General features: G+C 32.9%; 3 protein-coding genes and 1 long non-coding RNA gene across 6 annotated transcripts in view; 3 read left to right on the top strand and 1 right to left on the bottom strand.

Annotated features, from left to right (window-relative positions):
- LOC149488057 (uncharacterized) overlaps positions 1–23,508 on the top strand; it is a 77,371-nt gene that overhangs the window by 25,539 nt on the left and 28,324 nt on the right. The window lies entirely within an intron of this gene.
- Positions 40–3,501, top strand: PIG-Z (phosphatidylinositol glycan anchor biosynthesis class Z). Its single transcript, XM_089696879.1, has 3 exons — positions 40–353; positions 771–1,710; positions 1,910–3,501. The coding sequence occupies exons 1-3, from the start codon at positions 188–190 to the stop codon at positions 2,760–2,762; spliced, it is 1,959 nt and encodes a 652-aa protein (XP_089553005.1). The 5' UTR covers positions 40–187; the 3' UTR covers positions 2,763–3,501.
- Positions 5,249–9,177, top strand: LOC149488060 (methyltransferase-like protein 25B). The gene is made up of 6 exons (XM_089696911.1): positions 5,249–5,611; positions 5,843–6,285; positions 6,730–7,132; positions 7,448–7,557; positions 8,052–8,227; positions 9,069–9,177. The coding sequence occupies exons 1-6, from the start codon at positions 5,519–5,521 to the stop codon at positions 9,152–9,154; spliced, it is 1,311 nt and encodes a 436-aa protein (XP_089553037.1). The 5' UTR covers positions 5,249–5,518; the 3' UTR covers positions 9,155–9,177.
- LOC149488061 (peptidyl-alpha-hydroxyglycine alpha-amidating lyase 1-like) lies at positions 11,591–18,684 on the bottom strand. 3 transcript variants are annotated; one of them, XM_089696905.1, is made up of 9 exons: positions 18,467–18,684; positions 18,304–18,394; positions 17,839–18,076; positions 17,176–17,304; positions 16,338–16,489; positions 15,652–15,849; positions 14,930–15,217; positions 14,560–14,631; positions 13,946–14,060 (listed from the first exon to the last, which is right to left on the bottom strand). In XM_089696905.1, the coding sequence occupies exons 1-8, from the start codon at positions 18,554–18,556 to the stop codon at positions 14,594–14,596; spliced, it is 1,224 nt and encodes a 407-aa protein (XP_089553031.1). In that variant the 5' UTR covers positions 18,557–18,684; the 3' UTR covers positions 13,946–14,060; positions 14,560–14,593. The 3 variants fall into 3 exon arrangements, with proteins under 3 accessions (XP_089553029.1, XP_089553031.1, XP_089553032.1); XM_089696903.1 differs by lacking the exon at positions 14,560–14,631 and having other exon boundaries at positions 11,591–14,060; XM_089696906.1 differs by lacking the exon at positions 13,946–14,060 and having other exon boundaries at positions 14,067–14,631.

A 23,508-nucleotide genomic window follows, 5' to 3' on the forward strand; every position in this document is an offset into this window, starting at 1 on the left:
AAATGCCATAAATTATATGAAGATTGAAGATTACACTGTGTGAAGATTACCAAATACCATGTGATTACTGATTACCTACAATAGTGAAGTCAATTCATTAAGTTTCAACAATATTTTAACAATAAAAATATAATACAATACAACATGCATACATAAAAATCGCAGACAAGGAACAGTAAAACACGCAATGTTTTTAAAAACGAATTTATTCAAAGCTATCCCATTCAAACCTACAACACGATTGCCAGTCTCATATTGGATCCTTGTTGGTCTTCGATTTGTCTTAACGCTGTTGCCGCAAACTGGATATATTCACCCAGATGAATATTTTCAAAACGTCGAAGTAATTGCCGGTAAGTACATTTTATTTAATCAATAGGATAAAATTTAGCATATGGACCGTCGAGTTGGATATCGGCGATTTTATAGCGATAAGATAAGACTCTGAGAAGTAATTTTACGAAGTTTCAACTTGCGAAGCCGCGTATTTTTTTTCATAATAAAATAAATAAAGGTGATGGTTTTAATCGGGATTCCTCTATGTTATACTTTATGTATACAGCGTATTTAGCGTGTATGGGATTTAGAAAAGGTTCTCATCAGACATCACAAAATAATACATCTTTGTGTGGTCATCAACAATTTAATATAGACACTTAGTTGAAGTAGTTACTTATTTACAATGCAAATTATATATAAAGATTTCTATTTACTTATTAAATAAAAAATGTTCGCTATATTTTTAGCTTATAATTCTTATTTCATTCCAGGTGATATATTTGATGTGGATGTTGCAAGGACGTGGGAATTTGATCCAAAGTTTCCAATACGGAATATATTTGTACCAAAGTTAATGTTAGGGCCCCCACTCCATTTAATTAGGTTTCTAAACCCATTCATAAAATATTACTTGCATATAGATCTGAGGACTCCATACTTTTTGCTAGTAATACCAAGACTTTTAATATGTCTTGTTTCTCTAATAAATGATTACTGTCTATATAAGTTATGTGTAATGTATGGACAAAATTTTAGGAACCGCCTAAAAATATTTGCCAGCTCATATGTAGTTCTAGTCTACTGCTGTAGAAGCTTCTCTAACTCATTTGAAATGGTGTTTTTCTCTATACTACTTTATTTAGTAGGTGACTGTATGTTAAAATCAGATAAAGTCATATATCACAAGGAATACCTGCAAGAGAAGTATAATGAAGCCGCAACACCTGTGGAACGAGTCAAGATTTACAAATTGCAGACTCATTTGCCCCAACATTCTTTAAACTATGTGCTGATATTAGCATCTTTAGTTGTGATAGGTATTTTTAATCGCCCAACCTTTATTGGATTTGCTTTTATACCAGTTTTCTTCTGGCTTCATCGGGGATTGGGTTCAAAGACAATAGGATTTATAGATTTTCACATTAGAATATTAATGTTGATTTTGTGTGGTATACCCATGTTTTTAGTCCTTGTTATTATTGATTCTGCGTATTATGGGTATCTAACAATAGGTGAAGTGGAGTCATTACAACTTACTTGGAATAATTGGGTGGTGACACCTTTGAACTTCTTACGATACAATGCAGATGTGAGAAATCTTTCTCAACATGGACTGCACCCTCGTTGGCTACATCTGGCTGTGAATGTGCCGCTACTGTTCAATGTTTTGGGAGCTATGGCATTATTTACAGTGCTTATTAACAGCTACAGGTACCTATTTTTTGTATTGATATGAAACATTTTTTTGGAAGTTTGGGATTCTCGGTGATGTACAAGAACATTTGAATTTAATATTTATTTCACATTAACCTTAAATTGCCAAATTATTCATACACATTATATTTTAACAATAATTTGATTGAAAGACTTATCTAATGACTGGTTTTTATTTCTAAATGTCTCATTTCAGATTCATCAAAGGAAAATACAGCAAAATGCCAAGAATACAGAGCATCAGAGGCTTGATGCTACTATCAGCCATAGCACCCATAGCTATTCTTTCTTTATTCCCACACCAAGAGGCCCGTTTCATCATACCAATACTTGTCCCACTGGTGTATTTATATGGAAACAGTATCCACATAAATGAAATTGATGATTCTGATGTCCAAATTCTTAAGAAGATATTCCTGTTCGTCTGGTACACTTCAAACATTGTATTTTCGATATTTTTTGGCTTTATCCATCAAGGTGGACTATATCCTCTCGTCAATGATCTATTCCAAGAAATTAAAGGGAATTATGGCATGCATATACATGTAATTACAACCCATAGCTATAGTATACCAACATATTTGTTACAACTGGAGAGTACTACTAGGATTTATAAAGAAAAAACGTCAAAACACACTTACACTATAGCACCATCAACATTTGTAAGCGAATTTGGATCATTACCTATGGACAAACTTCTGATGCATGTAGATGACACACTCACGACGGCAGAGATGCGCTACCATAAATATAAGAAAAAGTATCGACTCTATATCGCTTCGCCGTGCTCTCTAAAAGACAAATTGTTGGAGGAAGCTAGTAATTACGAATACATCAAGGTTAAAGAAGAATTTTCGTACTACCCTCATTTTTCTACAGAAGCGTTGCCTAGCTTTCCAGATGCTCATGATAGAAGTTGCGTCTCAAATGAGTTTAAAAGTAATAGTGAATCTTCTGCCATTAATCTGAATATGTTACAGAGAGTCTCGTGCTATTTAAGTAAATTTTGTCTAAAATTGTATAATGTGAAAGTGATAGACACTACTTAGAGACTCGAGAATATCATAGTAATTATGCTTTTTATGAAAAGACAAACATTGTTTTTACTACATGGAATTTGTGATGGTTTTATAAAACGATGTCTTTAGCATCAGTTTGTAAATAATGTAGTACATAGGTATTAGGTACTATAAAATTCAGAAGGACCGAAACACGCGATTTTATGTATATTAAGCACAGCTTCACAGCTTGTGTGTAGAAATTTTTCACATGCATATTTTATAGATTTTTATGAGCATGAAAAAGACAAGTTTTAACAACACGCGACAATAGCAGGGGATGTTACTGGATCGATACCAAACCCAAATATGTGATTAAAAAAATTTTTGTCTGTCTGTCTGTCTGTATGTGAAGACATCACGTGAAAACTACCGGTTCGATTTCGATGAAACTTGGTATAATTATACCTTATTATCCTGGGCGTAAAATAGGATACTTTTTATCCTGGAAAAATACGTAGAAAAAAAATTAATCTTAATTTTTCAGTTTTATCCATAGACGTTGTACTGTAGAACCGCGAACACACGTTGCGTATTATTATAGGCCTAGCCGTATTTGGGTCCAATAGATATTTATAAGATGTCATAGTCAGAGTTACTCAAAATGGAGAAATAAACCATCCACGCGAAGACCGACATCCGCGCGGACGGAGTCGCGGGCGGAAGCTAGTACCTAATAAATTTATTGAAGAACAACTTTTTTTTAATGTACAAATTAAAATTTTGCGCGAAGTGACAGTAGTACCCACCTCAACGCTTCGCTTATGAGGCGTGCAATTAATTTATTGTATGTTGCTTAGGTATTTTTATATATTAGGTATATTAATGAAATAGGTATAATATAATAAACCTATTCAGAAGTTTGATTATTTTTTTTTTTTGTGAAAGCCAATAAAGTAGGTCCGTCACTCCGGCAGATGAAAATATGTGACTAGGTATATATCTTGTATATATATCTACCCAGTGTACCTATATGTATAGAAGATGTATAGGGATTAGGAAACTTCCTCTAAACAACCTGCTGACCTTGCAAACGTTGCTCTCAGGGGGTTTACCGCGACGTCATAGCAACTGCTATAACTTGTGGTCACAGATGGGTTCAAAAACAGTTTATTCTTAGACCTTACACAAAAATCGGTCTGAAGCCGTTATGAAAGAGTTTAGTTACTTAGAAGTACAGCCTTAGAGTATATATAACAATAGTAGATGGATAGGCATGACCCAAATGTTGACGAAGTGAACAGTGCTCTTTTACACATATCTAAATGGTTTACTGCCAATAATTTATTATTAAATGCCAAAAAAACCACTTGTGTTGAATTTTTACTTCCTAATGTAAAAAAGTTGAACAGAGATATTACCTTGAACGGGGAGGTATTGCATCCTACTGAGTCTACTGTATTTCTAGGGTTAACATTGGACGAGAAACTACAGTGGGGAGCCCATGTCAACACCGCTGCAGGTAAGCTCAGTTCAGCTGCATATGCAGTCCGAAAAATAAGGCATCTCACCGATGAAGATACAGCTAGATTGGTTTATTTCAGCTACTTTCATAGCATTATGTCCTATGGAATTCTACTGTGGGGCAAGGCTGCAGATATAGAAACTATATTTATCTTACAGAAAAGAGCCATTCGCTCTATATATAATTTACGTGCTCGGGACTCACTAAGAGATCATTTTAAGAATACTGGTATCCTTACTGTACCATCACAGTATATATTTAATAATATTTTGCATGTACACAAAAGCTCCGACTTGCACACAAGAGTAGGAGATAGACACGATTATGGCACAAGGAACAGGAATAGAATTGAAATGCCATTTTTCCGATTAGCTAAAGTTAAAAATTCATTTATGGGTCAAGGTATACGCTTATATAATAGAATTCCTCACAATATTAAAGAGTTTAGTACTTCTAAATTTAAAACTTATATAAAAAATGTACTAGTTCAGAGAGCGTACTACAGTATTCAGGAATATATAGACGATAAAGACCCATGGAGGGTTATCGCGTAAAAACCACAGGACAGTTCTTTGGCATATTATGATACATTATTATGTAGTTAGATATAAGTTACATATTATGTAATATTGACATGATTTAAAAGAGCAACTATGGAGTTTCTTGCCGATTCTTCTCCGTAGATACTGCTTTCCGAATCGGTGGTAAATGTTAAAAATACTTATGTAATGACGATTCGAAAGTGCTACTAAATAGTAGTCTAATTGAATAAATGAATGTTTGAGTTTGTTTGAGTTTGAGTATATTAAGAGTACAGCCAACTTTCTGGTGGTAACATTAAAAAATAATCACGCCGCCGAAGTCAGTCAGTCAGTATCTAGGAAAGACTGTAAGTCTTAGAGTATATATTGTACCTATAAGTATAGGTGGTGACTTGGGTGCTGTCTATTGTAATATTATAATGTGCTTGGGTGGTGAATAAAGGGTGAATAGGCGGCTGGCAATTATGTTTTTTCATTTATGGTAATTTTATCCAAAATATATCAATGTCAGATCACAGCTGTTTGTTTTGTCAATGTCAAAATCGTTCAAATTTGAAATTACTAAAAAGTGCAAAGCAGATTTTATAGATCGAGTGCTGACTGCTGATTGTAATTTCCACATATATCTATCAAGTTTTTTCAGTTATATCTATCAATATTCTTTAAGATAAATATTGATATAATGTTGAATAGAACTTAATTTATTTGATTGCAATTCTTGTACGAATATTTTTAACAAAATGTCGAGCCATATGGACAATGTGAGGACTGCTATTGATGCAACAGTAAAAGTAGTGCAAACTTACAAATGGCTTTTGGATTTGTATGTTTTAGTAAGTTATTCACTGTATCTTTAATAGTTAATGAAATTAATTGATATAAAATCATAAACTGGAAGATAAAATATTATGTATTTTTTTTTAATGGATTAAGTAGTTAGTTCTATATTTATAAAACTAAATGTAAGACATATTTTATGCACTTCTTATAATGGAAATTCTGTACAGTTTAAATATATTATTTTTGCAGGAGCACTTAAAATCATAAATGTATTATTTTTGCAGGATTTCTTTGTTGATAATCATTGGGATATCTTACCACCACCTTGGCGAGACAGTTTTCATGATATTGACCCACAAACCTTGGGATATTTGCTTCAAGATCATCCCACGAACCACATGTTCCCTTTATCCTTCTTAGCTCTTGTAAAATTTGTTAAAAGCATGAGTTTGCCAAGGAAGAGCAACTACCAGAGTTCTAATAATAGATTGGATATTGTTAGAAATCAAAAATTGAGAAATATGTTTTTAAAACATGTAAAGCTGAAGAAACGTCATGAAATTAGTTTGATGGCTAATGTTGTGAATGATGTAGCAACAGCCAGTGGTTGTGATACTGTTATAGACTTTGGATCGGGATTGGGACACTTGGTACGAATGCTGTCATACAATTTTGGTCTGAAAACTGTTGGAATCGAATGTCAGAGTCAATTGACTGAAGAAGCTAGGTCTGTACTGTTGGTATGTATGGTTTTATTAACTGGTATTTATTTATTTATTTTTAACTATAACTTTGAAAACTCTGCCTAGTGCACTAGATGCATGGGCAGAGTTTTGCTTCAGACATTTTTTGAGTGTGATTGGGATTCTTGTTGCAAGACCAGTACCTATATTGATTTTATTATGTTGATGGCTGTAACCATTACTATACCTTATTAAGGAATTAAATAACTAATTAATTTAGAATTTCTTTCTTTTAGTTAGTTAACTTAAACTATTTAGAAAGAAAAATTATCAAAGTCATCAAGTGCTAAGAGATTGAAAGTCTGAAGAATATTACTTACTAAATATATTTTCAGACTTTCAAGGCTATGCAATTACTTTGCCCACAAGTGTATTACTAGACTAATTATGAATATAAAGTAGATAATAATTTGTATAAATATTTTCAGAAAACTTGACCTAGAATTGGAGTACACAGCAAAGAAATATGTCAACATTGGGAACATAACCAGTCTTCCGAGACCCATACATTGCAACGAGACACTATCCAGTGCTGATCAGCTTGAAACTCTCTCACTGAAGGAGACAATTCACAACCACGGCCTAATTGGCTTACATCCATGTGGAAATTTGGGACCTTTATTACTAAAATACTTTGTACAATGCAATAGAGCCCAATTTATCTGTCTCGTGGGTTGTTGTTATATGAAGCTTAGTAGCGATGGCTATCCAATGAGTGAATATGTGAAGGGACTGGATCATGAACTGTCTTATGCGAGTAGAGAGATTGCGTGTCATGCTATTGAATCATACTGTGAGAAGCTCTGTAAAGGAGATTATAATGATTTAAAAGTGAGTATTCAGTTGTTACTTTTTAACATGGTTTTCATGACATGTTGTCGAGAATGTCCGAGCAGTGTTGTACATACATATACATTAAATTATATAAATAATATTAAAACATTCATTGAAATTTACACCTTATTTCGTTGTAGTATTGATGAAAGTCTGTATATGTTTATTTGAAAACTCTGCCTAGTGCTAGATGCATGGGCAGAGTTTTGCTTTAGACAATTTTTTAGTGTGATTGGGATTCTAGTTTATTGTGTGGAAATGATTTTCATGTATAAATTTACTTGGTATAAAGAAAACAATGTTTATTAACAGGTACATGCCTTCAGAGCAGCACTTGAAAGGGTTCTGGTGGACCATGATCCAAATTTGCGACATTCACCCATCAGAAGTGTGAAACATACTGACAATATGACTTTTGAAAGGTAAGTCCAGTGATAATGCCTTAGGCAATAAATAATTATATTCAATGTGTAGGAAGTATCGTCATATATCATTAATTTATTACATAATAATTATACTAACATATCTGTGAGAGAGTCATAAAGAAGTAGAACTTTCCATAAAAAATTAATCCAATAATAATTAAAATAATATTCTGTAATTTTGAAGCATTGCCAGTTGTAAGTTGCTCACAGATAAGAGATTTATATACTAGCAGACCATACTTCTAACTCATGAATTTTATTAATAACTAGCTGCGCTCCGCGGTTTCACCCGCGTGGCTCCGCTCCTGTTGATCTTAGCGTGATGATATATAGCCTATAGCCTTCCTCGATGAATGGGCTATCTAACACCGAAAGAATTTCAAATCGGACCAGTAGTTCCTGAGATTAGCGTGTTCAAACAAACAAACTCTTCAGCTTTATATACATACTAGTTTATAATATTAGTAATTTATACATTTCGTAATTTACAGCTACAGCAAAGTCGCACTGGGCAGACTTTCAGTAACGACAATGGACACTTCAAAAAGCACATCAGATCTCGCTCAATGGAAACGCGTCGTAGTACTATACACTTTGCGACTTGTATTAGCACCGCTCGTAGAAACAGTGATATTACTGGACAGATTGTATTATATGATGGAGCATGGTGAGTTGTTTGATATTTTTTCCCGATAATCTGTTGAACTTGCCTGCCTTAAAAACATATAATGCTTATGTAGAGGTATTATAAGTTCCTGTCTATAGACAGATATGTTAAAAGTTAAAACATATTGATGATACAAATTATTGACTCAATTTTTAGTGCTTCCAAAAAATTTCTGATATTATTTATTGGTTTTTGATTGAAATAAAAAGATTATAATATAATATAACATTTAATAGATACATGACATTTCACATTTTTTATACAAAACACACAAATATATATTTTTACATTACATTATAATATACCGAAATCAAAATCTAACCTATCCATACTATTTTGATTTCGGTAAAACTGGTCAAATATTGCTGTAAGTAAATGAATGTTGCCATGTTAAAAGTTTTGATTGTAAAAAGTATACTTAGTTCAATTTATGAAATACTTATTATATTGTGTTGTTTTAATAATCGCATAATATATAAATCTTACGGTGTTTTCTTTATCCGTTAATTGTATCGGATAATCGCAACTTCATGTTAATACTCACACAATAAAGTTATCCTTTTCAGTTTAAATATAAATTTGTTACAAATACTCCTTAAACAAAATTTGTTTTTGATTTATTAAGCAATTTTCGAAGTGTTGCCATTAATATTCTGTAAAATTATTATTAATCGTTATAGACGTAAATATAGGCGACAAAAGCAACAGTGACAACAATTTTGGCACATTTATACACCGACTTAATAAATAAATAAATTAAAATACATGCCCTTTGGTCTCATAAAATATAAAAATAACATTTAACTTTTTAATAACAGAATTACTAAATATTTTTTTTCAGGTATCCACTGCGAAATACATCCGGTATTTGATCCTAATATTTCTCCAAGAAATCACGTCATGATCGGTAGAAAGATGTTTACATGAATAAAAATATATGTATATAATAATATTTATCTTTTATTTCAAATCAGCTTCCCTTTCGTATGTACCATTCCTGCTAATAATAATCCGTACGCATCTGCTTACCTAATTAACTTAACTACAGTGTATAAAAAGGAAATTAAAAGAATGAGGAGATTGTTGCTCTGCAATGTACCCAACTCCTTTACTCTCGATTGATAATACTAAGTAGGTACGACTTAATAATTACAAGCTTAAAGGCGATCATTTTGTCACAAAACATCATTTCCAATCGGCAATCACACATACATCAGGCGGCAGGCCTTATATACCTAAAATAAAGAAGTACAGTAGTAGTAGTAGATATTTAGTATTTGTGACATTTACAACAAAAATATGTGTAATAAAATAGCGTAGGAATTGTATTCAGTGTAGGTGACTACCACAGACAGTGACTACTTATAATCTAAATAGTTTGTTCTTTGACCATAAAATGCTTAGTCGGACGAAAGAAGAGAATTGACAAGATTTTTGGAAGGTATTAGGATTGGAACTTCAAATATCAAAGCACTTAGCCTAAGACTAAAATTAAATACATTTATATTATCTATTCTGAGCCAATTATTTATGCTTATGCCATATAGTCAATTATCGCATATTTACAAGTAGATAGGTAATCTTTAAATAATGGTATAGAATCCCGAAGCCAATTTTACAATATTCATCACTATCCCACTTAATGATCCTGGTAGCTTTCTTAATTTGATGTAGGAAAAATAGTTATTTAAAATTTGTTCAATGTTAGGTAATTTAAAAAAAAAATCAGTTATTATTCTATATCTTTAAAAATCGCCAATATACATTTTATCCTTGCTATTAGCTACCACTATCGAAAATTTGTAAGAGAAAGAAATTATAGGTACGTCACGGTAAATTAGCTAGATAGGAATTAAATTGGAAAAATATCCCGGATTATAAAGGGATAAAATATAAGAAAGATTGGATATGTAAGAAGCTAGATCTATCTTCACTTATTGGTAGCTACATACGAAAATAGTTTTATAAGTAAACACTTCAGTTTTTGAAGTGAAACTTCTTTATCGGGGTTGGACAAAAATTTAGTGTTACATTTTTGCGTTACGCCGTACGCGTGACATTTTTTCGTTACGCCGTACGCGTGACATTTTTGCGTTACGCCATACTCGTGACATTTTAAGGTCATAAAGAAGTTTCACTTCTTACGTGTGTACTCTAGTACACGCATACATTTTTTTTATGGTAGGATGTTTATCTATTAATTCCATTAACGTCTACTAGTGTTTATTATTTTATTACACATCAATTTTAAAGAAGCCAATTTGCTTTGGTCTATCTAGTATCTACCTTTATATTATAACATGTGAAATTATGAAATAAACTATAAACAAATTTCCATATAAATAATATGGTAACATGGTAACTTATTTTGGGAATCGTATTACATAGAGCGTACGTTTCATATGCAAAACTACAATATTGAACTATCTACATTGTGGGCCCAATCCTTTAGTCTTTATTATACCTATTAAATAATTACTTATCAGTAAAATATTAATCCAGTTCAATTAATCAAGCCAATAGTCGTTTAAAACGTCGAAATCTAATCATATATTTGAATTTAGAACGATCTCGGAGACCATTTTGCTGGCGACTGAATATCCAATAAACGATTACAATTTAAAAGTAACCGTTTTGAACGACGCCATTGGTCAATATTGACGTACGTCAAATTCTGAAAGTTATAAATGTTGCCAGTTACAAAATGTTATCGTGAAACATTGATTGCTTTTCAAGCGTGACCACGACATGCTTGTAAATATTACGTTCGAGTCATATAGGATCAGGCGTTAGCTGGAGGGTGTGTTGGTAGCATAGGAGCGGGCTCTTCGTCAGAATCATCGGAATGTACTCGCGTGAACCGTCGTCGATCTAGAAGCCTCCGTAGTTTGAACTCACCGTGCCCGTACTCCCAGCGTCGACGAGATACACCTTTGCGTCCTATATTAATATTTAAAAAAATAATTCGAAATGTGGATCCTACTATTAAATTATTAACCCATTTCTGTATTTTAAATATAAAATTAACAAATACTAGAACAAAATAACCATAGATAAAATAATATTCTGCATAACCCATTGAGCCCCAAGGGGCCCGATCGGTGCCAGACGACTCGACTCGACTAGTGAGTCGACTAATAGATTCTCCACAAAATAATACCAAAATCAGAATGCAAAACTTGCTATTAATTTTAAATTCTCAATTTACGAAGATTTTCATAATATCAATAAAATTTCGCTCCTTTAACTTCTACTCAAAATCTTATTTTTATGGTGTAGTTCAACAATAATTTGCAAATTAAAATAAAATGAAGTCAAACATAAAGACAAACATGCAAAGGTGCGATAAAATAAAAACACAAAAAGCTTCACCAATAAATATATTTCAGTAAATAAGCTACAATCACAATTACAACTAACGCAGGTATACTTGGACGATCTCAATATGTCTTACAACTAAACAAGTTTGTAAATAAAAATAAAATGAAAAAATATAAACAGCACATTTCGTATAGATTTCATTTCATACATTTGAGTTCTTAAATAAAAATTAAAATAAACATAATGTAGAAATAATAAATTATTTTCAGATCAACTTTAAGAGATCATAATTTTAATTTATTAAAATTATTCAGATTTCATTAGCTTCATTTTTATCATTCAATACATAGATTACTTATATCTCATAATATTATGACGATTTTATATCTTTATGCCATTTGTTTAACATTCTATATTGTATAATATATAAAAAATAGAATAAATACAATACAATTAATCTCATGGTCAATGGATTTCAAATCCATGAATTCATTTTTAACGATAATAAAATTTTCCAGTCATGCATTTGCATGAATAATATAAAAAAAACATTTATTTGTTTTTTTTTTAAATTGGAATGCTCATGTACACCGTAATAACGAAAAAAAAACATATGGAACTGGACACAGGCATGCAAACAAAATTGTGCGATAGGAAAAACAAATTGAATTTCTTACTAAGAAAAAAAACATTTAATTAAAAAATTACGAATTACACAAATGACGTTTTAAACATTAGGTACAGCAACACTATATTAATTTATCATAATTAGTACCTAAGCTTTTTTTTACCTTTTAGAATACCGTCACTTGTGTAATTCACATAATATAGATTATAAATACCTTAAAAGAGACATTTCATTTAATAAGCAACACAGTTCAATACACAAATAGTATAATTTTATTGTTTCCTTGAAATACTCTGAGCAAAAGCTAAAGGCTATCATATTAATTGTCTTTAATCGCTTTTGTTATCGAAGTAATTGGTTATAATAAGTTTATACATTGAAATCCAATTAAATGAATATAATAAGATAGTTACACAGTTTTCTCTATGATTGTCTTGACTGATAAAGTTATAATTTTTTAAAGAGATTTTATTCAATCGAAACAGAAAGACTGCTAATTAATATCTCAATGCATCTAATACTTCTAGTGTATATTAGTTCATATATTTTTTATTTTAAACGACTAAATACTTCGTTGCTTATTAAACGATGTAGGTACAATTTGTGACGATTTTGTGTATTTGTAAGGGTTGCCACTAATTTGTGCTTGATTTTTTATTAAATTATCACATTTTTTGTACGGTTACCGTAAAGTTTCACAAATAATACTCAGATTTTTCGAAAACTAAATATTATCTCATTAATTATTAATAAATTAAGTAGTGTGATGTAAAATTACATATTTCTACACGTTAAATCATAATAAACAACTGTAATAAACTAAAGTTAGATGCAGTTCAGTTAACCATGTAAGCCTCTGTTAAATAATCATGTTATATGACTGTTAATTAATGTACAGCATATTACATGCTGAGCTACTAGCACATACTCTACGTTTAACCTTCGTTAACTGTATAACTCCACACTTAACCATTGAAGTAAACGTCCTTAATATACTATAAGTGACATGCTGTCCAACATATTATATAAAAAAATACAATTACAAATAAAAAAAAAATATAAGAATTAGATATACGAAACTATAATCTGAACCATATTATAGCCACCCACTAAAGCCTCGTATTAGTATTTGTTGAACAACAAAGTTGAATTAATACGTTCAGGAGTTGTTGCTGGCAATTCAGCGAATTGGTTCCAGACATGAGACAACATTTTTGCTCAACTGTTGCTCAACAAGTAGGAAACCTCGTAAAATAAATAAAGTAAGAAAAACAACAAAAAAAGCACGCTTTAGCCCTCATAAAATTATTTGGCCACTTTTTTTATAAAGGTACAAAGTTTGAATTTAATTGCTTGTAGTATGCCAAAATTGAGTCTGAGGCGGTCAAAAGGACTTGGTTACAATTACAAATATACAGGTGTAGTTAATTAAAGCGTTTTATACCATTTAAATGCTTTATAAATGAAAAAAAAAAAACATAAAATCCCATCTCATGATAGAATTTTTTCTATCCATCAAAAATTTCCAATAAAAGCACATTAAAAAGTGTTTTATAAATGAGATATTTTTAAAGAACAGAAAAATATTGACCTGTCTCGTGATTGATTTCTTAAACGTTTTATAGCACCCAAATGCTTTATAAATGAGAAAAAAATCGCCTTCCTTGTGTTCGAACTTTTTCTGTATTTTTTTTTGTTTAACCATCAAGTGGCAACCCTACTCCTCCGCGTACACATCACTCTCATCGTATCGCTTACCGCGGTTCCTCGCGTTGAGCAGCGCGACGGCGGCGAGCGCGAGCAGCGCGGCGCCGCCCGCGCCCAGCGCGCCGCCCGCCGCGCCGCCCCACTCCCACCCGCTCGACACGCTCACGCCGCTCACCTCTGCGGACGCGGTTAGTTACTAACACCCGTTCTTATTCATCCCTACTAATATTATACATGCGAAAGTAACTCTATCTGTCTGTTACGCTTTCCCGCTTAAACCTCTGAACCGATTTTGATGAAATTTGGCACAGACAATCTTTAGACCTTGAGAAAGAACATAGGCTACCTTTTATCAAAGCACTAGCATATTTTTTTTGAGTATAGAGTAGATTAAAAAGTAATTTAATTTTAAAACCAATTTTGGGCGTAATTTTAATATTAACCTCACACACACATCTCATTAAACTTTGCAAATGCACAGATAAAAATTTGTTTTATACGCACAACATGCTCTCAACTATTTTATGCCCTACGAGCACCCTGCTTACCCCTGCTAACGTGGTTAGTCACTTACATTCATTCTTGAGTGAGTAAATACATTTTTACCACAACATGCAAACCTCACCCCGCTACCCTCAAAGCCATTAACAAGTACATTATATTAAATAATTCGTACCATAACTTCCCACCCAAGTGTCACGCTCACATTGCTAACCTCTGCGGACGATGTTAGTCACTAACGGCTGTTCTAAACGATCACGTTATACATTAATACTACACACATACTTTATTAGTTTTTGAGAAAATAGATAAGAGTGTAAATAAATCAATATAGATGCTTAAAATAATAAAAAAATTCACTGAGATCTCCAAGTTTCAATTTTGTTAATCTTTTACAATACATAATATTTTTGCACTAAATAAATCAGACACTTAATCTTCAGATTATAAACCTATCCAAAGAATTTACCTAACAATAATTGTATAAAATATACAAGTACAACTGTACAAAAACACTATATACAGGGTGTTCCAAAACTACTTACCAACAGTGGCCGTAGGCTTAGCAGGCAGGACTTCAGTCGTAACATCATTCCCAACCGTTTCATTCTTCAACAACAAGGATTCGTCCAGAAATTTGTACACTTTGTGAGGATCGAGTTCCGCGACGTACACAGTGCTGCCATCTGGCGATACGGCGACATCGTGCGGGTTTCTGAACGAATCTCCCGGTGCGAATGTTTGTATGAGACGACCGGACGTGTATTCTATGACGTAGCCCCGAACGGGTATACCGGTGAGGGCTGGCCCGTTGACTAGGTAGAGGCGGCCACCTAAATTATTTTATTGTTTTTAATACTAAAAATACAAATGGAAATGCGTTCTACGTCTATTTTACTAAACCATTTTTCTTATAGGCGATTTGTATTTATAAAGAAGATTGAACCAAGTCCCATCTTATTCAATAAGAGAACCCAGAATTTAAAATATTTAAATCAAATCAAAACTCTTTATTTTCCCCATACCTATATGGTTAGAAAGGTGTTAAGTACGTTCAATATTCTATGATCTATCACATATACTGCCACTGTACATTTTTTACAAATTGATATCATACAGTCACTTATAAAATAATGTATGTATTTAAATAAAATTACATTTAAATATATTAACCTTACTAGACTTTTTTAATCATATCACATAACAATCAGCTACCACATTTCCTCTACATTTCACTACACAAACATACACACAAAAAAAAGCTCACCCTGTATAGGCGAATAGGCAACACTAAAGAGCCTCCGTCCAATCAGCCAATGCGAATACGAGTGTATGTATGTCCCGTTGTCAGCTCGGAAACACGCGATCCTGCCTCTCTCTCTATCAGCTGTGCAAACTGCGTTTTTATCTTCGGCTATCGTTAGCGCGTGTGGTACGTTAAGAGTGAACGGTGTTTGACCGGTGCCTGAGTAAATTATGGATAAGTTAAAGGATAACTTGGGACAAAAATATAAGGAAATAGATAAAAACACGATAGAGTAAATAATAAGCTTTTTTATGCGTAATAAAATCTTTAAACCTATAAGCTGTGTCTGTCACTCGAACGCATCACATCGCACGCAGGGCATCACCCTGTATATACAACTTATCTTTTATTATGTTTGCAAATAAAACTGTATCGGTTACCGTAGAATGTGATGATATAATATTGGTCACAATTTATAAGGGCTAAATTTACATATTTACATAAGCAGCATAAAAAGAACACGGCAGTGTGAAAAACAAGTGATGCCGATTGTATTACAAGATGAATTTTTATCTTTGCTAACAAAAGATGAAAAAAAAAACAATCCCACTCAAAAATCATTAAGTTTTGATTGTTGGTATTAAACCATCAACAAATCTACTTAAATAGTAATTGTAAGCAAGTTTATCTATTAAATGATGACTCACGTCGTCCCCACTGTAGTATCTTAGTCCCATCTGCCTTATACTTAATGATCCTTGTGTTACAATAGCCATCTGCTACGAAGAAGTCACCACTAGAGTGCACCGCCACTGAGCTGGGCTTGCAGAAGTGCTCGTCGTCATCGCCGGGCACAAATCTATTTAAGAATGTTGGGTTAGTTATAACTTAACTACTGTGACTAGTTATACAATTAAGTTATCTAGAAGGTAATTAACAAAATAATTGTAGAAGTAAATGGAAGACCGGATTTGAATGAGTATTTTTTTATTAAGATTTAAAATATGGCAATATTAAAAAAATTGAGTATAACAAAAACGTATCATCTTTCCAAGAAGAAACTTCAACATTTCATAATATATGTATAAACAATTTCTTTGACTACACACATAAGTGTGAAGTAAGGGTTTATTTTAGTCTCTTGATAACAGTATATACTAATAAATAAACAGCTATAATATGTCTGTATGGAAAATTTATCAATAAAACAGATGTAGAAATACACATCTGACCTATAAGGACACACAAGATTTCACTGATTGAGTAGCTATTTTAATCCCTACACATATTATAAATGTGAAATTAACTATCTATTGTTCTTCTTATGTCTAAACAACTGAATCGATTAAGATAAAATTTGACACAAATATATTTTAAGATTTTTTCTTAGATATTTTATGAGACTGGATAAACTATGCAAGTAAAACCCCAGGGTTAGGCTATTTAAAATCATTTCATTTGACCATGTAGGCAGAAAGCTACAGTTATAAATTAATTCCTATTAATGACATTCTTGTCTAAGATTTTATATTCATAATAACTCACTTCTCTCCAAGTTTGAGCGCAGGCTCCTTCCTATTGTCTGGTGTAAACTTGAACACTTGGTGGAGGGCTACATCTGTCAGCCACACATTCCCTGATGCATCCACAGTTATACCATGGGGCATGTAGAATCTGTATAAGATAATATGAATAGATTTTATTATGAAATAATAATAGCACATCACCACTATTTTGAAGCTGTATTTCTAAGGTCTTAAATAAATGTACTATTTAATTAAAAGGTTTATGTTTATTATGATTATGGTTGCATTGATTATATAATGATGCATACTGATATCTAAATTAATATTATAAAACTGAAGAGTTTGATTTGTTTGAACAGGGTAATATCAAGAAATACTGGTTTGAACTGAATATTTTTTTTTTTTTTTTTTTATGTGTAATAATCTAAAATTTTGTGAGTGATAATCCATTTAACAAGGAAGTCCTTTAAGTCTTTGTAAATTCATGCTGAAGCTAATTGCAGTCATAAAAAATGAATAATGTATAATATTTGTCTGCTCTAAAATGTTGGCTATCTGCATACATGAATTAGAATGTGTAAAAAATACCAAGATTTTAATATCTAATAACAGTGATAATACTCCGTTCTTTAAAAGAAAAATATTATATACTCATTAATCAATTAATTACAGATTTACTTACAGATTTTCTCCCCACAAATCCACTAATTCACCAGTATTATTAAACACCAAAACTGTTGGACTTGCAATGGGAATTTCTCCTATACCCTGATACACATTCCTTATACTGAATGTGCTTGCATCCCATACATTTGAGGCTCGGTGAAAGACGTGAATTTGCCCAGACGAATCTATGGCTACTCCAGACACTTGGCCCATTTTCACTGAGGGATCTGGCCAATCACTCACCAGTTTTGGTGCTAAAAATATTGTATTAGTAGAAATAAACTAATAATTGTATGTCAAGCAATATCTCCTGTTTAGCAACGAAAATTTATTCAAAAATATTTACGAAAAAGTGCAATGAATGGAATACTTATCTTATTTGTATCTAAAAATGATGTTTTAGATGAATAAAATTAAAACGTTTCATTCTTATTATTAATCAGTTTTTATATTCATGAAATGGTAAAGTAAACAAACTTACAATGTACAAGTTTTTCAAGAGCAGCATCCACTTTAGCGTATTGTTCTCGCTCGTCAAAGAAACTCCTTGAAAAATATCCATCTTCTGGATACTAAAAGTAATTATTAAGGGTATTAACATAATGAAAATTGGATTTATTTATTAATTAAATAATGATACATACTCTACGAGCAGAAATACAATTTATCAGCGATAATAAAATGAAAAATGTATCTAATTTGTAATTAGATATTATAGCACTAAACTTCGACATTATGATTAAAGTAATTGAATCATTTAAGACTTGAACGAATTGATTTTCTTCAATTTTACACACGAATTTCTAATTTATTGTTTTCGCAAATAAATTAAACTTCACCAAGATAGAATCGTGAGACGTGAATGACTGTCATAGAGTATAATAAATTATAATGACTGTAGTCTGTATGACATGTATGACAATTATTGACAGACGTGAGACGAATTCGGATGAATTGAATGGGGAAGACAACTGTCAAAGTGGCGCTGTATACGATTGTTCCAAAGTATCTGTCAAATTGTATAGCATCATAAAGAATTTCTTCACAAATATCATCATCATATAAAATTCTCGTGTCACAATGTTAGTCTGCATACTCCTCCGAAACGGGTGGACCGATTCTCATGAAATTTTCTGTGCATATCGGGTAAGTCTGAGAATCGGCCAACATCTATTGCACGCCTCATAAGCGAAGCGTTGAGGTGGGTACTACTGTCGCTTCGCGCAAAACATCTGATTTTTCAAACTTAAAATGTCTTTATGTATCATACATTGCACTTGTAAGATAATACATACACACACATATTAAGAAAAAACACTATTTTTAACGTTCATGATATTTTTGATGTCATTTTTGTTATTTAAACTAGTTAAAAAACAGTTTAAAAAAGTTCTGTCTTGGACGTCCGTGTGTCTGTATGTGCGGATCCTTTTTCTTGTTAACACGATAGCGACCGAAATACTTTACTAATCGAGTCTTTTTTTTTCTCTTACGCTTGAGTATGCTCAGGAATAGAACCCTTTCATTTTTCAGGGTCTGATTCGATGTGGTTTAATTGTTATTAAATAAACAAAAATAATAATTAATAAATATTTATTAAAAAAAAATTATGAGGCGTGCACTTTTGGATTTTCCAAATTATTTTTCATATGTACCACGGGCGAAGCCGGGGCGGACCGCTAGTCTTATATATAAAATTCTCGTGTCACAATGTTAGTCTGCATCATAGAGTAATATAATATATATGGTCTGCATACTCCTCCGAAACGGGTGGACCGATTCTCATGAAATTTTCTGTGCATATCGGGTAAGTCTGAGAATCGGCCAACATCTATTTTTCATATGTACCACGGGCGAAGTGGTACATATGAAAAATAGATGTTGGAGAAGTTTATTATTTTCACGATAAATTATAAAAGTTTCTTATTTACATGTCTGATCTTGTATAATATATTCACTTTGCTCACAATTTAACGTTTTTTCAAATGATGCTAATTAACAAATTTAATGGAAAAATCGGTACTGGTAAAACCTGTGGGAACCCATTGGTTTACAAGTTCACATTCATGAACGTTACTATATCTACGTCATCACTCACCAATTCAATTCATCCGAATTCAAAAGTAAAATATTTCGTAATATTTTCTTAAAAAAAAGCCTTTGATTAAATACTTATTTGAGTTTCATTTAAGTATTGCCAATTTCTTGTAATAACATAAGAACTATAGAAAAATTGCGAAATTTTCTTTTATTGCCATAAACCTTAGGTTTTTTGCTATACGTCCACGTATGAATTAAAGAAATATCACGACACGTTCATACCCAAAAATATGCCTAAAAGTGTATAGTGAAACGAGTCACATGTGACTCATGAACTTATTCCAATAGGTTCATATTTGACTCATTGGAAATTCCGCAAAAAACTTGAATGGCTTCCTATACGTTTTCGCCGGTATGCTCATATGTTGCATTCGTTACACCTTGGCCACGGACACCGGCGGCGCGACCGACGGCGCGGCGGGCGGCCACGGGCAGTTGCGTTCGCCGCCGCGACCAGTGTAGACGAGGAGACGAGATGGCTTTATCAAAGTTAGCTCGACGTTGTTTGGAGAGTAGCAGCTTTTTTTTTCAAGATTTAATGTTTGGGAGATATAGTGGAGTACACGAATTAAATAGAAATCGTGTTACAGACGGAGAATTCCACCAAAAATATGAAAAATATAGGCATGATGAAAAATGAAAAATGTTGCGGGTGGCTAGACTTCCAAATAGCTGGTCTAGCTAGAATTTCTGCAATAAAAGCTTCCGCCTCCATTTTCGCGAAAAAAAAACAAACTATTTTAAATTAAGTTCGCTCCGGCAGTAGTCGCCGCGTTTGCCGCTCGACTCCGTGGCCTGCGCCGTAATAACTCATACATTTGTTTCGATCGCTAGTCGTGCCGCGCGATTCGCTCGGGGAAATTCGCCGGTCGTCTCGCTGGTCGCCGCTGAGCGTGGCATGCCCAGTACATTTCCATACATTTGATTCATTCGCAAGACGCGCCGCCGGTCGCGCCGCGCGAATTTTCGCTATAGCGAATTGTCCGTGGCCAGCACGTTATATGGTATTTTGTTTGATCCTAAGAGCGTATACGCACTATGCGGGTAGCCGCATTGCGGGTAGCCGTCCGGCTGACCGCAAGCACAATTATGTACGTAATATTCATTTCTATGCGCACTGTGCGGTCTGCGGTAGCCGCATCGCAGTGCGCATAGAAATGAATATTACGTACATAATTGTGCTTGCGGTCAGCCGGACGGCTACCCGCAATGCGGCTACCCGCATAGTGCGTATACGCTCTAAGACCCCCTCCTATTTCAAATTCCTAAACGAGCATTCCCTCACTCTCCGTTCCTCCAACCTTTTAATCTTAAGTATTCCTTCTCACCGTTTCAACTTCTTCCATTCCTCCTACACTGTCACCGTTATTAACCTATGGAATTCTTTACCCGAAGAAATAAAACGAGCTCAATCGATTTTTATTTTCAAAAAGAAATTTAAAAACTATTATTTAACTCTGTCACAGGCTAGGTATTAACTCTGTCGATTTATTCATAATATGTGCTTAAGTATAAAATATGTATGTATGTATATACATACATACTTTATAAGCTTGTATATATTTAAGTATGTATTCTTATATATTATCTAATATGTGTATATATAATATTATTATTATTTGTGTATGTATATAATAATGTAAGCTGCTTATATGTAGGTATAGTATATATATAATAAAATATTATTCTGGCACTTCTATTTATTTTGCACCACCATGTTATTGACTCATTTATTTTCCTCGTCTTTTCTGGGTTGCCTGGTAGAGATCGCTGCCAGCGATAAGGCCGCCTACTGTACATTGCTATATTATATTTTTAAGTTTGTAAAATGTATTCTATAAGGTGTAAAGTATTTTTCATTCATTCATTCATTCATTCATTCATTCATTCACCCTCATCCGCATCCCCTAAATTTGTATTTGACAATTCCTCTTCCTCCTCCTCTTCCTCGTAATCACTTCCTCAACAACCCTACTAGGTACCATCTGAGCTGTCAATTTCAGTGCTTGATATCTCTTGATGTTTCGTTTTTTGCCCCTTTATTTGAACCGATTGATTTGAATCCGATTCATATACATCTGCACTTGGAAAACTCTTCTCTGTTACTGTGTAAGATTTGTTTGTTTCATAGAGATTACTGTCTGAATCGTAACACTCCACAGTCATAATATTTTTCTGTGCCTTATATGCTTTTGCTTTTTTCTTATTCTTGGCTTTGCTTTTAGGTGTTTCAAAGCAAGGAGTGGATGTGGAACTATTTTTGTTTTTCTTCTTCTTTTTCTTTGATGGTGTCTGCCCGAGCAGGTCAGTGCCATGGAGACCAAAATCAAAGCTTTGGTTGTTGTTGTGGCGAGAGGATATGTTTAGTGCAATGCAATCTCCTCGTATGAATTCATCAGACACCGAAGATACCACAGATGGTACTGGGCTGGATGATACTTCCCTCAAAACTTTGCTTTCGTTGATGTTTTTGACATTATTCTCTTTAGAAGGAGATTCAGTTGTTACAGGGGACACTTCATCTTCATCTGAACTCTCTATAGTGATTATCGGCTTAGGTGGTAGGGGCACTTCAATGACTTCATCCTCATCGCTCGACTGGATGTCAACCACATGATGATGACAATCATCATCAATATCCAATATTTCAATAGTTAAATTCTTTGATACTGGTTGTTGAAATATCGACAATTCGGTATATACATTTGGCGAGTTAGATTTTTCCTCTTTAGGTGGTTGATCTGTATCTTCAGCTTTTGATTTTGATGGATTTATTTCTGATGGCTTAGTTTTTGATTGGTTTGAATTTTGTTGGTATGATTTTAATTGGCCGTTGTCAGGGCACAACATGACCGAAAATAAGTTAAATATACCAAACTGCTCGTCAATGTCTATATTTTCGTTAAGCAAAAACAATCCTAGTAAAATATGAATATTTTGACGTCTAATAAGTGAAACGCTTGATTGACAGACAAGAACTAAACTATATTTTAAAAAACGAACATACATAAGCCTTACTCACTTCTAGCTACATGTCGCTACTAAATAGTTCGTATATGAGTGATATTGTCGATACAATTTTAATTGGTAGAGAATGATAGTTTTAAATAACGCTTGATAACTTTTTTAGCTACAAAGCTTGAATATTACCCGATATACATCATTAACATCCTTTGTAAATAGAGGAAAGTTGTGTTTTGCATCAGATGCTGTTTACCAAATTGTAAGTTACTCAGATCTTCTTTTTAAACGCGTTGCTTCGACGGGTCAACTTCAAGCCAAAAACATCAAAGAAAAACTGTTTATAACAGCCTTGCAAAAATTTCAGCTAACTTTACAAAGTTTATATTTCAAAAGGTATTTTTTTTCTGGGTCGTAACTCGTAATCCTCAATAATTTTACCCTTGATAGGCACATATATTTCTTTTTACTTCATTTTTTGGAAAGCTGAAATACGTAAAACAAAAAAATATTAGGTTAAAAAGTATAAATTTCAATGTAAAAAAGAACAATCTTAAAACCACATGTGAGTGCAATACCGATGTCGTGTGTTGTTTCATTACTAGTATAAAAATCTTTAAAATGG

This window comes from Colias philodice, chromosome 6 (genome assembly GCF_061535455.1).
Source record: "Colias philodice isolate Cphi_HAF_F1 chromosome 6, ilColPhil1 Martin Lab GWU primary, whole genome shotgun sequence".
NCBI lineage: Eukaryota > Metazoa > Arthropoda > Insecta > Lepidoptera > Pieridae > Colias > Colias philodice.